The 16455-nt window shown below is 41.0% G+C and overlaps 2 protein-coding genes across 3 annotated transcripts in view; both read right to left on the bottom strand.

Moving 5' to 3' along the window:
* Window positions 1-16455, bottom strand: part of LOC310867383 (NLR family CARD domain-containing protein 3-like) — an 86579-nt gene that overhangs the window by 11315 nt on the left and 58809 nt on the right. The window contains exons 1-2 of one of the 2 annotated variants that reach the window (XM_083777422.1): window positions 1654-1905; window positions 71-129 (exon numbers count right to left, since the gene is read on the bottom strand). In XM_083777422.1, coding sequence (XP_083633548.1) covers window positions 71-129; window positions 1654-1721 — 127 coding nt within the window. In that variant the 5' untranslated portion in view covers window positions 1722-1905. Of the gene's footprint in view, window positions 1-70; window positions 130-1653; window positions 1906-16455 lie in introns of those variants that run through there. The other variant, XM_083777421.1, reaches the window with a different exon arrangement.
* LOC310866364 (uncharacterized protein) lies at window positions 8289-16449 on the bottom strand (the record flags this gene model as incomplete). The annotated part of the gene is made up of 5 exons (XM_083775973.1): window positions 16327-16449; window positions 14948-15061; window positions 11642-11755; window positions 10204-10317; window positions 8289-8451 (listed from the first exon to the last, which is right to left on the bottom strand). The coding sequence occupies exons 1-5, from the start codon at window positions 16392-16394 to the stop codon at window positions 8289-8291; spliced, it is 573 nt and encodes a 190-aa protein (XP_083632099.1). The 5' UTR covers window positions 16395-16449.

Here is a 16455-nt window from a genome sequence, read left to right as displayed (position 1 = left end):
TGAGTCTGCTGCTATTTAAACATTCCATTCATTGAAATAAAATGTTGGTGTAAAATGTGTCCAGTCTTACTGTGTCCAGGTGTGGTTCGACTGAATGTCTTCTGTCCAGGTGTGTTTCTGAATGTCTCTCTGTGGAGATGAAGACAATAGAATATATACATATAGATGAAGACAATAGAATATATACATATAGATACACATAGATGAAGACAATAGAATATATACATATAGATACACATAGATGAAGACAATAGAATATATACATATACATATAGATACATATAGATGAAGACAATGGAATATATGGATACATATAGATGAAGACAATAGAATATATACATATAGATACATATGTATCTAACGGTTAATTTTCCAGCCGGTTAATTAACGGTTGTTGATTTTTTTACCCCAAATGTAATATGCATAGTATAGGCTACATAATTAAAGTTGGTAGACGAATGGTATAAATGTATTTATGCTCCTTTTTAAAAGACAAACTAAATGTTGTTAAAGCAACATTTAACAATATAAATAAATTGTTGTAGGCTTAATCATCAATAAACAACGCATCGCATCTGCACGTCTACAGTACAGAGGTCCGCCGGTTCTATTCCTAAACATAAATAAGTCCAGTCCAGATCTGAGCAGCCTATAGCCTAACTATAAAGCCACTGGACGCATCATGGGCTAAGCCTTTTTTAATTATTAAGGACGATCAGCATGCATGTCACTGTGTTCTGTTTCTTGACCTTTCGCTGACGAGAAACCCCTCAAACATGGATAGAACATGGCTAACTTGATAGCCGTAAGCCGTGCCAGTGTGGGGAGAACTTTGGGACATTGAGGGGGCAGAAAACAGCGCCCGAGCAGCGCTGTTCATGCAGCCTGGAGTGTGACAAGCTGGGCGGCGCAAATAACAGCAATTTTAGGCATGTGTGCAACATGACAACTGTTTTGTACAGTATTGTACAGTGACAACTACAGTCTCTGTAATGTTTATGTTGTACTATTACTAAAAACAATCTAAAATAAAGGGATTTAAGATCAGAACACGCATTTATTATTATGCAAATTAACCATAAAGCTGATAAGCATACTCGGATATTTCTTAACGGTCGGCTAACCGGCTAGCCGGTTACCCCCTGACATCGGGTATGGGCTCTGATGACGCAGAGGAGAGAACACGCCCCCAGTGCCCAAAGCAGGAATCGAATACAGGACCTTCTAGCTGTGAGGCGACAACACTACCGACTGTACCACTGTCCCCCCTCTTGGTTTTATTTTTTATAAAGATTTTAAACTTAATAAACAAATCAGCTCCGTCGTTAAAACTATCTTCTTCCAATCATCGCCACGGTCAAATCCTACCTCCCCTAAAAACAGCTGGAGATGGTTATCCATGCTTTGATTTAATCAAGAATAGATTATTGCAACTCTTTGTATATTGGCATCGACCAGGCATCACTCAGGCGTTTACAGCTAGTGCAGAACACAGCTGCCCGCCTTCTCACCGGCACTATAAAACGTGAACACATTACTCCATGTCTGCCCCTCCCCATTAGATCTGCTCAGATAGATGCTTTAGAAATAAAGTTTGATTTGATTTGACTTGGAGTACACAATTCAGACACCAGATGGAGTTCATGTTTCAACCTTTGATCAGTAGAGTGGTGTCCATCTTTGAAGTCAATAAGTCCATGCATGGACGAGTCACTCTTCATGGAGACACAGCTGGGTACAGGAGAGACTGCTCTGTGATGATCAACCCTGTTACAAAGAGAGGATCAACAGGATTTATAGACAATCATATCAGGCTTGGCAATTTCATAGTCTAGGAAGTTCTACTCAAACGTGATTATTCTTAGTTGAAAACAAACAAAAAGCTTATAAAGTTAAACCTAAACATTCAGCTGTAAACATTGACCACAGCTATTTCAGTTATATAAGTTATTTAAAATGTCAACTTTCTCACCCTAAATGAAAACAAAACTGAAATCATATGTTTTTTTACCACCATCCGACCATAATTAGCTCCCTGGGTGTGTTAAGTTCTAACATCCACCCATTTCCTAGAAATCTTGGTTTTATTTTGTACTTTTTTCTACATTTTTATCCCACGATTTTCACCCGGTGTCAATTATGTAATGTAATCCTGGGCACTACACTTCCTCTGCCAACCTGGGAGAGCAATAGACTGACTTCATGCTTCCTTCTATGCATGAGGAGTCCAAGCTGCTTCTTTTCACCCGACAGGGGAGAGTTTCCCCGGTCGGACGTAGAGCGTGGAAAGACGGTAACAAGAAGACTCACCCCGGTGCTTGCCCGTTTTTCCTCCCGGAATTTTCCCCAGTGAGGGGGATAACTTTGTAATATGCTATTGGCTGTTTGTATTCTATTTGGAAGAATATAAAAAGATACTCCTGTGGAAATGCTATATTATATTACTTATATTGACCCTATAAACAATTTAGTATTATTTAGTATATGTAAGGTTTTGCCCCCTCAAATGGTACCTCGTCAGATAATCCCCACATATCCTACAACAACTTCTGTGAACAGACTTCACTGTAGTAGCTTTTCATGAATTATATTTGTACTTAGGCTGTTCTGCTGTCATGGAAGTTTATAGTTAGAGAAATTCAAAATCCAGCCGTCTGCTGTCCAGCCTCTCCCACCCCTCACTGGGCAAAATTCTGGGAGGAAAGCAGAAACGGGGTGAGTCTTCTTGTATTCGGAAAGACCACTTTATTCCGACAAGTTCCTTTCCTCTCCATCAGGCCCCCCTGGCTGGCCAGGGGGAGGTAGTTTAGAGACCAGGATTACTGCATGTTTTTTGTGAGGGTACCTACCCTAGGGGACATGGGGAGAACATGTGAGGGTACCTACCCTAGGGGACATGGGGAGAACATGTGAGGGTACCTACCCTAGGGGACACGGGGAGAACATGTGAGGGTACCTACCCTAGGGGACACAAGGAGAACATGTGAGGGTACCTACCCTAGGGGACACGGGGAGAACATGTGAGGGTACCTACCCTAGGGGACACAGGGAGAACATGTGAGGGTACCTACCCTAGGGGACACGGGGAGAACATACAAACTCCACACAAAAAGGCCCTTTCGCCAACCCCGCCTCGGGTATGGGCACTGATGACGCAGAGGAGAGAACACGCCCCCAGCGCCCAAAGCGGGAATCGAACACAGGACATTCTAGCTGTGAGGCGACAACACTACCGGCTGTACCACTGTCCCCCCTCTTGGTTTTATTTTTGATAAAGATTTTAAACTTAACAAACAAATCAGCTCGGTCGTTAAAACTCTCTTCTTCCAATCATCGCCACGGTCAAATCCTACCTCCCCCTAAAAACAGCTGGAGATGGTTATCCATGCTTTGATTTCATCAAGAATAGATTATTGCAACTCTTTGTATATTGGCATCGACCAGGCATCACTCAGGCGTTTACAGCTAGTGCAGAACACAGCTGCCCGCCTTCTCACCGGCACTATAAAATATGTTATAGTGTATATTGTATAGTGTTATTGTTAGTGTATATTGTATAGTGTTATAGTGTATATTGTATAGTGTATATGGTATAGTGTTATAGTGTATATTGTATAGTGTTATAGTGTATATATATTGTATAGTGTTACAGTGTTATTGTGTTGTATATATTTATAGGAGGGTTGACATACTGTGAATCAGGAGGTCCAGGTTCGTTACTGAACTCAGGAGGTTTTCCTGGTTTAGACCAGTCACTCTTCACAGACAGAAGGCTGGGAGTTGGAGACTCTGCTCTGTGGTGGACACTTCTGGAATCATACAGACAGAAATACCAATACATAAACAACAGAGACAGTGAATAATACTACTAGAAATAATACTAAGTAAATAACAGACAGTAATTAGCATAACAGTAGCTTGTATTCCATGTAGTACAAACTGTGCAATCGAATGATTTGCCCAAGGAGATAAAGACAAGTGCCTCTCTAAACACTTAAAACTTAGGTCAGGATTGAGAAGGTGTTTTTAGAATGGGTTAAAAGGTGTCTGTTTAATTGAGCAATTGTAACAGTTATCTCCTTAACACATTACGACCAGGATTACTGCATGCTTTTGTGAGGGTACCTACCCTAGGGGACACGGGGAGAACATGTGAGGGTACCTACCCTAGGGGACACGGGGAGAACATGTGAGGGTACCTACCCTAGGGGACACGGGGAGAACATGTGAGGGTACCTACCCTAGGGGACACGGGGAGAACATACAAACTCCACACAGAAAGGCCCTTTCGCCAACCCCGCCTCGGGTATGGGCATTGATGACGCAGAGGAGAGAACACGCCCCCAGCGCCCACAGCGGGAATCGAACCCAGGGCCTTCTAGCTGTGAGGCGACAACACTACAGACTGTGCCACTGTCCTCCCTCTTGGTTTTATTTTTGATAAAGATTTAAAACGTAATAAACAAATCAGCTCCATCGTTAAAACTATCTTCTTCCAATCATCGCCACGGTTAAATCCTACCTCCCCTAAAAACAGCTGGAGATGGTTATCCATGCTTTGATTTCATCAAGAATAGATTATTGCAACTCTTTGTATATTGGCATCGACCAGGCATCACTCAGGCGTTTATAGCTAGTGCAGAACACAGCTGCCCGCCTTCTCACCGGCACTATAAAATATGTTATAGTGTTATTGTTAGTGTATATTGTATAGTGTTATAGTGTATATTGTATAGTGTATATGGTATAGTGTTATAGTGTATATTGTATAGTGTTATAGTGTATATATATTGTATAGTGTTACAGTGTTATTGTGTTGTATATATTTATAGGAGGGTTGACATACTGTGAATCAGGAGGTCCAGGTTCGTTACTGAACTCAGGAGGTTTTCCTGGTTTAGACCAGTCACTCTTCACAGACAGAAGGCTGGGAGTTGGAGACTCTGCTCTGTGGTGGACACTTCTGGAATCATACAGACAGAAATACCAATACATAAACAACAGAGACAGTGAATAATACTACTAGAAATAATACTAAGTAAATAACAGACAGTAATTAGCATAACAGTAGCTTGTATTCCATGTAGTACAAACTGTGCAATCGAATGATTTGCCCAAAGAGATAAAGACAACACACTTAAAACACTTAAAACTTAGGTCAGGATTGAGAAGGCGTTTTTAGAATCCTTAATGGGTCTGTTGAATTGAGCAATTGTAGAGGGTCCTCCTCAGGAGAGCTTTGATGCTTCGGTGTCCGTGAAGAGATGGATGGGAGAGGGAGGGACTGAGAGTCAGGAGACCAAATGTTTAATCCTGGCCCCAGGACAATGCATGAGTTAAAAATCACACCCATGTGAACTGAGGTGCTCTTATCATTATATATCATCATATCATACGTCATATTTGGTGGACATTTGATCTAATTTCTTTCATTCTCAATAGCAAATATTGAGACCTGGGGGGACAAGCTGTTTAGCAAAAAAGGGAAGGGAAAATGTTTATGGTGGACTGAATAAATTGGCATACAAAGTTCATTTTAAGTGCAATGTGTTAAAAAAGAAAAACTAGGCTTTCTCCATGGTCTGAATAATTAAGTTTCATATTTTATTGTTAAGCCTTAACCCGGCATGTGATGAACTCTGCAGTGCTCAGTGCTCAGAAATGCAATGTCTTAATGCCACGGTTAGGTATGCACGTGACTAATGCACTGAAATGGAGATGTTTACAAGTGTAAATTGGTATACTGAGTTATACTGTTTTATTAATACAATGTATTGCGTGATATATATTGTCTGTGCTCCTTACCTTTTGTGTAGGTGCTCCTAATTTTTTGCTAGTGCTACTAACTTTTTAATTTGGGAGCACTGGTGCTACCAAGAAAAGTTAATTTCGAGCCCTGGGTTCACAGACATGCCGGTCTGACAGACAGACAGCAATCACTAGGGCTAATTAGCCCTATAAAAATAGAAGTCCACATTATGGCATCAGTGCAATTCGGCCAGTCATAGTTTTAAGCCAGATCACCTTAATTAATTATAATATGGGCAAGGGCAACTGTGTAGGCTGTAGGCTACTACATTGATCTCATCATGAGATCAATCAAGTTTGGTGCCAAATGTCCCACGAATATATATATTTTTTTCCACTTAATTTTTATTGAAGGAAGAACAGACAAGAAAAAAAACAACTGACAAGACTATACGGAAAGAAAAAGACAAAAAGTAAACGAAAAAGTAGTCTAAGTATGAATGTTAGTTTTTCCATAGAATACAGTTCCTCAATAATGTCCATCCATTGATCTTTCATTGGTGGGTCCTGCTGGCACCAGCGTCGTGTGATTGCTTTTTTACTTGCTGCTAAGAGGATCTTGATTAAATATTTATCATGTATTAGAAACTCTTCAGGGATATTTCCCAACAGTAGAAAAGAAACAGACAGAGGTATCTCAAAACACAGAATGGTCTCCAAGGTGGAATGGATGTCCTGCCAGTATTTCTGAAAGACCAGAAAATATGAGCGTGGCCCGCCCCCTTGTGGCCACACTGTCTCCAGCAAGGCTGATCTGTTTTCAGTTGTCTCGATTTAATTTTGGGTGTAATACAAAATCTCATTAGGTTCTTCCAACAGAATTCTCTCCACATTCTTGAGTTGGTGGATGTAATTTGTGTATTGCACATGTTTGCCCATTCTTCTGATGTGATGCTAATCTCCAACTCTTTTTCCCAATTAGTTTTAATGTACTCTGTGGAATTGACCCTAGCTGAAACCAGGGCATTATATATACTGGACACTACTCTTTTGGATCGTTTGAGGCCACCGGCTCGGATGCTTTCACCTCCCCCATGAAGTACTCTCGTATTTGGAGGTATCTAAAAAAGTCCTTGTTATCTATGCACATACACATATCTTTCAATTGTTCAAAGTTCAATAACACATTGCTTTCATGGCAGTACTGTAGGAGGAAAACCCATACCGAGCCCATCGCCTGAAAGTTTGACCGTACACACCAGGCTTAAAATCTGGATCGTAAGCGGGCCACCTCAACACCCTGATTGTCCTCTCCATTTTGAACTGTTTCACGACTTTGAACCAAGTATTTAAAGTAAATATTGTGAATGGGTCTAAAATGTCATAGTATGACTTAGCCTGGTCTTTGTTCCCAATTAAAGACTGAATAGGGATGTTGATTGATTTAATTTCCAAAGCTTTCCATTTAGCCTCGCATTTATCATCACACCAACATATCTGCCTCAAATTTGGAAGGGATAGTCCCCCTCTTTCTTTAGGGAGTTGTAAAGTTTGGAATCTGATTCTCGTTTTTTTTCCGTTCCAGATAAATCTAGATATAATTTTGTCCCATTCACAAAACTGTTTGGCAGGCACCTCCACTGGTAGAGACTGAAAGAAATATAATATCCTAGGTATAACATTCATCTTGACTGCTTCTATTCTAGAACTTAAGTCCAAGGGTGACAGAGACCATCTCTCAATATCTTTTTTAATTTGTGTGATTATGGGTTGATAATTTGCTTCATAGAGTTTAGATAGGTCCTTAGTCAACCTTATTCCCAGATATTTAATTGATTTAGAGTTCCAATTGAAAGGGTAAAGCTCTTTTCCCACGAATCATTTTAATATGACGACGTCATATGAAATGAACCTGCACTTAGATATATATATATATATATATATATATATATATATATATATATATATATGTGTCCATAATCAGAACACATCCATTCTGTATTCAGACAGATGACAGTGAGATCAATCTAAAAGACGGACTTCCCCGCATTAATCAATGCAGCTCTGATTTAAAAAGTATCGGATATCTATTTTACCTCTGCAGGCGAGTGTGCAATTGTTCAATAGAAATGGCTTTCTCTAGGTTTCTCTTGGTTTTATTTTTGATAAAGATTTAAAACGTAATAAACAAATCAGCTCCATCGTTAAAACTATCTTCTTCCAATCATCGCCACGGTTAAATCCTACCTCCCCCTAAAAACAGCTGGAGATGGTTATCCATGCTTTGATTTCATCAAGAATAGATTATTGCAACTCTTTGTATATTGGCATCGACCAGGCATCACTCAGGCGTTTACAGCTAGTGCAGAACACAGCTGCCCGCCTTCTCACCGGCACTATTAAATATGTTATAGTGTATATTGTATAGTGTTATTGTTAGTGTATATTGTATAGTGTTATAGTGTATATTGTATAGTGTATATGGTATAGTGTTATAGTGTATATTGTATAGTGTTATAGTGTATATATATTGTATAGTGTTACAGTGTTATTGTGTTGTATATATTTATAGGAGGGTTGACATACTGTGAATCAGGAGGTCCAGGTTCGTTACTGAACTCAGGAGGTTTTCCTGGTTTAGACCAGTCACTCTTCACAGACAGAAGGCTGGGAGTTGGAGACTCTGCTCTGTGGTGGACACTTCTGGAATCATACAGACAGAAATACCAATACATAAACAACAGAGACAGTGAATAATACTACTAGAAATAATACTAAGTAAATAACAGACAGTAATTAGCATAACAGTAGCTTGTATTCCATGTAGTACAAACTGTGCAATGGAATGATTTGCCCAAGGAGATAAAGACAAGTGCCTCTCTAAACACTTAAAACTTAGGTCAGGATTGAGAAGGTGTTTTTAGAATGGGTTAAAAGGTGTCTGTTGAATTCAGCAATTGTAACAGTTATCTCCTTAACACATTACGACCAGGATTACTGCATGCTTTTGTGAGGGTACCTACCCTAGGGGACACGGGGAGAACATGTGAGGGTACCTACCCTAGGGGACACGGGGAGAACATGTGAGGGTACCTACCCTAGGGGACACGGGGAGAACATGTGAGGGTACCTACCCTAGGGGACACGGGGAGAACATGTGAGGGTACCTACCCTAGGGGACACAGGGAGAACATGTGAGGGTACCTACGCTAGGGGACACGGGGAGAACATACAAACTCCACACAGAAAGGCCCTTTCACCAACCCCGCCTCGGGTATGGGCACTGATGACGCAGAGGAGAGAACACGCCCCCAGCGCCCACAGCGGGAATCGAACCCAGGACCTTCTAGCTGTGAGGCGACAACACTACCGACTGTGCCACTGTCCCCCCTCTTGGTTTTATTTTTGATAAAGATTTAAAACGTAATAAACAAATCAGCTCCATCGTTAAAACTATCTTCTTCCAATCATCGCCACGGTTAAATCCTACCTCCCCCTAAAAACAGCTGGAGATGGTTATCCATGCTTTGATTTCATCAAGAATAGATTATTGCAACTCTTTGTATATTGGCATCGACCAGGCATCACTCAGGCGTTTACAGCTAGTGCAGAACACAGCTGCCCGCCTTCTCACCGGCACTATAAAACGTGAACACATTACTCCATGTCTGCCCCTCCCCATTAGATCTGCTCAGATAGATGCTTTAGAAATAAAGTTTGATTTGATTTGACTTGGAGTACACAATTCAGACACCAGATGGAGTTCATGTTTCAACCTTTGATCAGTAGAGTGGTGTCCATCTTTGAAGTCAATAAGTCCATGCATGGACGAGTCACTCTTCATGGAGACACAGCTGGGTACAGGAGAGACTGCTCTGTGATGATCAACCCTGTTACAAAGAGAGGATCAACAGGATTTATAGACAATCATATCAGGCTTGGCAATTTCATAGTCTAGGAAGTTCCACTCAAACGTGATTATTCTTAGTTGAAAACAAACAAAAAGCTTATAAATTTAAATCTAAACATTCAGCTGTAAGCATTGACCACAGCTATTTCAGTTATACAAGTTATTTAAAATGTCAACTTTCTCACCCTCAATGAAAACAAAACTGAAATAATATGTTTTTTTACCACCATCCGACCATAATATCCTTTAGCTCCCTGGGTGTGTTAAGTTCTAACATCCACCCCTTTCCTAGAAATCTTGGTTTTATTTTTACTTTTTTCTAAGTTTTTATCCCACGATTTTTCAACGCATTTTTTCTCCCGGTGTCAATTATCTAATGTAATCCTGGACACTACACTTCCTCTGCTAACCTGGGAGAGCAACGGACTGACCTCATGCTTCCTTCTATGCATGAGGAGTCCTAGCTGCTTCTTTTCACCTGACAGGTTGTTGGTTGTGAAGGAGTTCATGTTTCAATCACCCGTCTGGTCAATTCAAATTCAAACCTTTGATCAGTAGATTGGTGTCCATCTTTGAAGTCAATAAGTCCATGCATGGACGAGTCACTCTTCATGGAGACACAGCTGGGTACAGGAGAGACTGCTCTGTGATGATCAACCCTGTTACAAAGAGAGGATCAACAGGATTTATAGACAATCATATCAGGCTTGGCAATTTCATGTCTAGGAAGTTCTACTCAAACGTGATTATTCTTAGTTGAAAACAAACAAAAAGCTTATGAAGTTAAACCTAAAACATTCAGCTGTAAACATTGACCACAGCTATTTCAGTTATACAAGTTATTTAAAATGTCAACTTTCTCACCCTCAATGAAAAAAACCCTGAAATAATATGTTTTTTTACCACCATCCGACCATAATATCCTTTAGCTCCCTGGGTGTGTTAAGTTCTAACATCCACCCATTTCCTAGAAATCTTGGTTTTATTTATTTTACTTTTTTCTAAAATGTTATCCCACAATTTTCACCCGGTGTCAATTATCTAATGTAATCCTGGGCACTACACTTCTTCTGCCAACCTGGAAGAGCAACGGACTGACCTCATGCTTCCTTCTATGCATGAGGAGTCCAAGCTACTTCTTTTCACCTGACAGGGGAGAGTTTCCCCGGTCGGACATAGAGCGTGGAAAGAACACGTTATTCCGACAAGTTCCTTTCCTCTCCATCAGGCCCCCCTGGCTGGCCAGGGGGAGGTAGTTTAGAGACCAGGATTACTGCATGTTTTTTGTGAGGGTACCTACCTACCCTAGGGGACACGGGGAGAACATGTGAGGGTACCTACCCTAGGGGACACGGGGAGAACATGTGAGGGTACCTACCCTAGGGGACACGGGGAGAACATGTGAGGGTACCTACACTAGGGGAAACGGAGAGAACATACAAACTCCACACAGAAAGGCCCTTTCGCCAACCCCGCCTCGGGTATGGGCTCTGATGACGCAGAGGAGAGAACACGCCCCCAGCGCCCAAAGCGGGAATCGAACCCAGGACCTTCTAGCTGTGAGGCAACAACACTACCGGCTGTACCACTGTCCCCTCTCTTGGTTTTATTTTTTATAAAGATTTTAAACTTAATAAACAAATCAGCTCCGTCGTTAAAACTCTCTTCTTCCAATCATCGCCACGGTCAAATCCTAACTCCCCCTAAAAACAGCTGGAGATGGTTATCCATGCTTTGATTTCATCAAGAATAGAGTATTGCAACTCTTTGTATATTGGCATCGACCAGGCATCACTCAGGCGTTTACAGCTAGTGCAGAACACAGCTGCCCGCCTTCTCACCGGCACTATAAAACGTGAACACATTACTCCATGTCTGCCCCTCCCCATTAGATCTGCTCAGATAGATGCTTTAGAAATAAAGTTTGATTTGATTTGACTTGGAGTACACAATTCAGACACCAGATGGAGTTCATGTTTCAACCTTTGATCAGTAGAGTGGTGTCCATCTTTGAAGTCAATAAGTCCATGCATGGACGAGTCACTCTTCATGGAGACACAGCTGGGTACAGGAGAGACTGCTCTGTGATGATCAACCCTGTTACAAAGAGAGGATCAACAGGATTTAGTTTATTTATAAATAAGAGAAAGTAAAAGATGAGTGTATATATTTTTTAATTTGCTGCTTTCTTTTGTTTTAGGAATGTAACTGTTTTTGACAGATCCTGTGATCTTTTTGGCAGTGTAGTAGGGCTATAGTAAATAATCAAAAAATAAATCTCTATAACATTTTGTAAAAGAAAATACATATTTATCCCCATGCTCGAATGCCCTCGCCCCCCTGTCAAAATCAGCTAAAATCCCTAAAACGAAAGAAAGCAGCAAATGAAAAGAAATGAACACTCATCTTTTACTTTCTCTAATAACAACATAAAACATCAACCTTGGTTGAAAAAACTATAGTTGTCCTTTAAGTTTTAATATTGCCAGCTAAATAAGATGACGCAGAGGAGAGAACACACCCCCAGAGCCCACAGCGGGAATCGAACCGAGGGCCTTCTAGCTGTGAGGCGACAACACTACCGGCTGTACCACTGTCCCCCCTCTTGGTTTTATTTTTGATAAAGATTTTAAACTTAATAAACAAATCAGCTCCGTCGTTAAAACTCTCTTCTTCCAATCATCGCCACGGTCAAATCCTACCTCCCCCTAAAAACAGCTGGAACATGATCATCTTACCGAAAATGATTTCAAACAAAATGATGCAGATCATTGTGTCTATAGCAGACAATCAAAAAAAGGCAAAGTCATACTGATAATATGGGTGGATGATTTGCTTCTTGCAGCCAGCAACAATGATTTACTCGGTGAGGTGAAAGAAATGTTGAATGTTGAATGTTGAAGGGAAATTAAAAATGAAAGATATGGGAAAAATAAGAAACTTTCTTGGGATTGACTTCACTCAGAGTGAAGGAGAGGTCAAAATGGGTCAAAAGCGACACATTGAAAAAGTGCTACAGAAATGTGGTATGTTCGATTACAAACCTAGGTCAACCCCATGTGAGCAAAAGCTACAGTTTGACACTGAAGGTGACGTGACAGATGCAACAGGGTATCGAGAGGTCATAGGCAGTCTCATATACATTATGACCAGCACCAGGCCTGACTTGAGTTGGGTTGTGAGTAAATTATCACAGCATCTATCAGATAACCTAAAACTTGAAGGTTACAGTGATGCTGACTGGGCAGCAGACCTACAGGATAGGCGGAGCACAACAGGCTATTGCTTTAGCTTAACTAAGAGTGGTCCAGTTATATCTTGGAAAAGTAAGAAGCAGCCCACAGTGGCTCTATCTACGTGTGAAGCCGAATATATGGCTCTGGCTGCTACCACACAAGAGAGCATGTACCTTGTACAGTTATTAAAAGAAATGGATAGAGGTAGCCAGCATACACCAGTTAAAATATATGAGGACAACCAGGGAGCCTCTATCAAAAGACCCAGTTGGCCGTCAAAGGAGCAAGCATGTAGACATTAAATACCATTTTATTAGGTCTGCACAAGCCGATGGTAAGATAGCAATAGAATACTGTCCTACCACAGAGATGGTTGCTGATGTCTTAACCAAGCCTCTGACAAAGGCTAAGTTTGAAGGATTTATTGGGTATTTGTTTGGAGAATGATGTGAAGAGTGCCTATTTTGTTTTATTCTAGGGAACTGTGAACATGTCTTTGAGTGGGGGAGTTGACTTAAAGGACAACTTTAGTTTTTTTCAACCAAGGTTCATGTATTAGGTTGTTATTAGAGAAAGTAAAAGATGAGTGTTCATTTTTCTTCATTTGCTGCTTTCTTTCGTTTTAGGGATTTTAGTGGTTTTTGACAGGGGGCGGGGGCATTCGAGCATGGGGCTAAATATGTATTTCTTTACAAAATATTATGGAGATTTTTTTAATTATTATTTACTATAGTCCTACTAGACCCCAGGAAATTACATCTGGCCACAGAAATTCACAGGATCTACTGAATGTGAAGGTAGCCTATTGGGGGGAAGCAACACTGTGTTATAGGCTCAATATGTCCGTTTGACACATTCAGTAGATCTCGTGATCTTTGGTGGCCAGATGTAATTTCTTGGGGTTTAGTAGGAGTAGAGTAAATAATAAAACAATAAATCGCTATAAAATCTTGTACAAAAATACATATTTAGCCCCATGCTCGAATGACCCCGCCCCCCTGTCAAAAACAGCTAAAATCCCTAAAACGAAAGAAAGCAGAAAATGAAGAAAAGTTTACACTCATCTTTTACTTTCTCTAATAACAACCTGAAACATGAACCTTGGTTGAAAAAAACTAAAGTTGTCCTTTAATGCACATTATCACCTATATGCAAAGCCATGTGACGTCATCACGTGCCTGCGTGCTCAACTACACACTGTGTTCTACCTGAGCATGGGCAATAAATCTTGATTCATTCCTGACTGAAACTATATCGATGAAGCACGCGTTTCCTTGATGTAAGTAAGTAAGTAAGTACATTTTATTTATAGAGCACTTTTCAAAACAAAGTTACAAAGTGCTGTACAGTAAAAACAACAATATAAACAATCAAGTTAAAACAGGCACAAAGGAGCAAACAACACAGAGTAAGAGCAGAAACATAAATTGACAACAGTAATAGTCAAACTAAAAGATAAAATGTAACCTAAATAAATGAGTTTTTAACTTGGACTTGAAACCTTCAACAGACTCTGCAGTTTTAATGGATAGGGGTAGGGCGTTCCACAGTGTGGGAGCAACCACTGCAAAGGACCGGTCCCCTTAGTTTTCAATTTTGTCACCGGAATATTCAGGAGGCCTTTGTCAGAGGACCTGAGGGGTCTAACAATTGGTTTTGCCACCAATAGGTCTGTAATATAAACTGGGGCTAGGCCATGTAGTGCTTTATATGTTGTTACAAGGATTTTAAAATCGATTCTAGATTTGATAGGGAGCCAGTGTAGTTCAGCCAGTACCGGTGTTATGTGTGCTCTGCGGTTTGTATTGGTGAGTATTCTAGCGGCTGTATTTTGTACTAATTGTAGTTTGTAAATAGAGGAACAGTTAAGGGTAGTGTACAGTCCATTACAATAGTCGAGACGGGATGAAACAAAAGCATGAATATTTTTTTTTTTCCAGATCGTGACCACCATCCACTATACGCTATAGGATGGCTAATAATGCAACACTTTTCACCTGACAGGTTGTTGGTTCATGTTTCAATCACCCGTCTGGTCAATTCAAATTCAAACCTTTGATCAGTAGAGTGGTGAACATCTTTGAAGTCAATAAGTCCATGCATGGACGAGTCACTCTTCATGGAGACACAGCTGGGTACAGGAGAGACTGCTCTGTGATGATCAACCCTGTTACAAAGAGAGGATCAACAGGATTTATAGACAATCATATCAGGCTTGGCAATTTCATAGTCTAGGAAGTTCTGCTCAAACGTGATTATTCTTAGTTGAAAACAAACAAAAAGCTTATAAAGTTAAACCTAAACATTCAGCTGTAAACATTGACCACAGCTATTTCAGTTATATAAGTTATTTTTTTACCACAATCCGACCATAATATCCTTTAGCTCCATGGGTGTGTTAAGTTCTAACATCCACCCATTTCCTAGAAATCTTGGTTTTATTTTTACTTTTTTCAAAAAATGTATCCCACGATTTTCACCCGGTGTCAATTATCTAATGTAATCCTGGGCACTACACTTCCTCTGCCAACCTGGGAGAGCAACGGACTGACCTCATGCTTCCTTCTATGCATGAGGAGTCCAAGCTGCTTCTTTTCACCTGACAGGGGAGAGTTTCCCCGGTCGGACATAGAGCGTGGAAAGAACACGTTATTCGGACAAGTTCCTTTCACCTCCATCAGGCCCCACTGGCTGGCCAGGGGGAGGTAGTTTAGAGACCAGGATTACTGCATGTTTTTTGTGAGGGTACCTACCCTAGGGGACACGGGGAGAACATGTGAGGGTACCTATCCTATAGGGACACAGGGAGAACATGTGAGGGTACCTACCCTAGGGGACACGGGGAGAACATGTGAGGGTACCTACCTTAGGGGAAACGGAGAGAACATACAAACTCCACACAGAAAGGCCCTTTCGCCAACCCCGCCTCGGGTATGGGCTCTGATGACGCAGAGGAGAGAACACGCCCCCAGCGCCCAAAGCTGGAATCGAACCCAGGACCTTCTAGCTGTGAGGCAACAACACTACCGGCTGTACCACTGTCCCCCCTCTTGGTTTTATTTTTTATAAAGATTTTAAACTTAATAAACAAATCAGCTCCGTCGTTAAAACTCTCTTCTTCCAATCATCGCCACGGTCAAATCCTACCTCCCCTAAAAACAGCTGGAGATGGTTATCCATGCTTTGATTTCATCAAGAATAGATTATTGCAACTCTTTGTATATTGGCATCGACCAGGCGTCACTCAGGCGTTTACAGCTAGTGCAGAACACAGCTGCCCGCCTTCTCACCGGCACTATAAAACGTGAACACATTACTCCATGTCTGCCCCTCCCCATTAGATCTGCTCAGATAGATGCTTTAGAAATAAAGTTTGATTTGATTTGACTTGGAGTACACAATTCAGACACCAGATGGAGTTCATGTTTCAACCTTTGATCAGTAGAGTGGTGTCCATCTTTGAAGTCAATAAGTCCATGCATGGACGAGTCACTCTTCATGGAGACACAGCTGGGTACAGGAGAGACTGCTCTGTGATGATCAACCCTGTTACAAAGAGAG

This window comes from Protomyctophum parallelum (assembly GCF_964188405.1).
Source record: "Protomyctophum parallelum genome assembly, chromosome: 11".
NCBI classification, from domain to species: Eukaryota; Metazoa; Chordata; class Actinopteri; order Myctophiformes; family Myctophidae; genus Protomyctophum; species Protomyctophum parallelum.
Note: the sequence above shows the minus strand (reverse complement) of the source record. Positions and strands in the feature narration are given on the sequence as shown.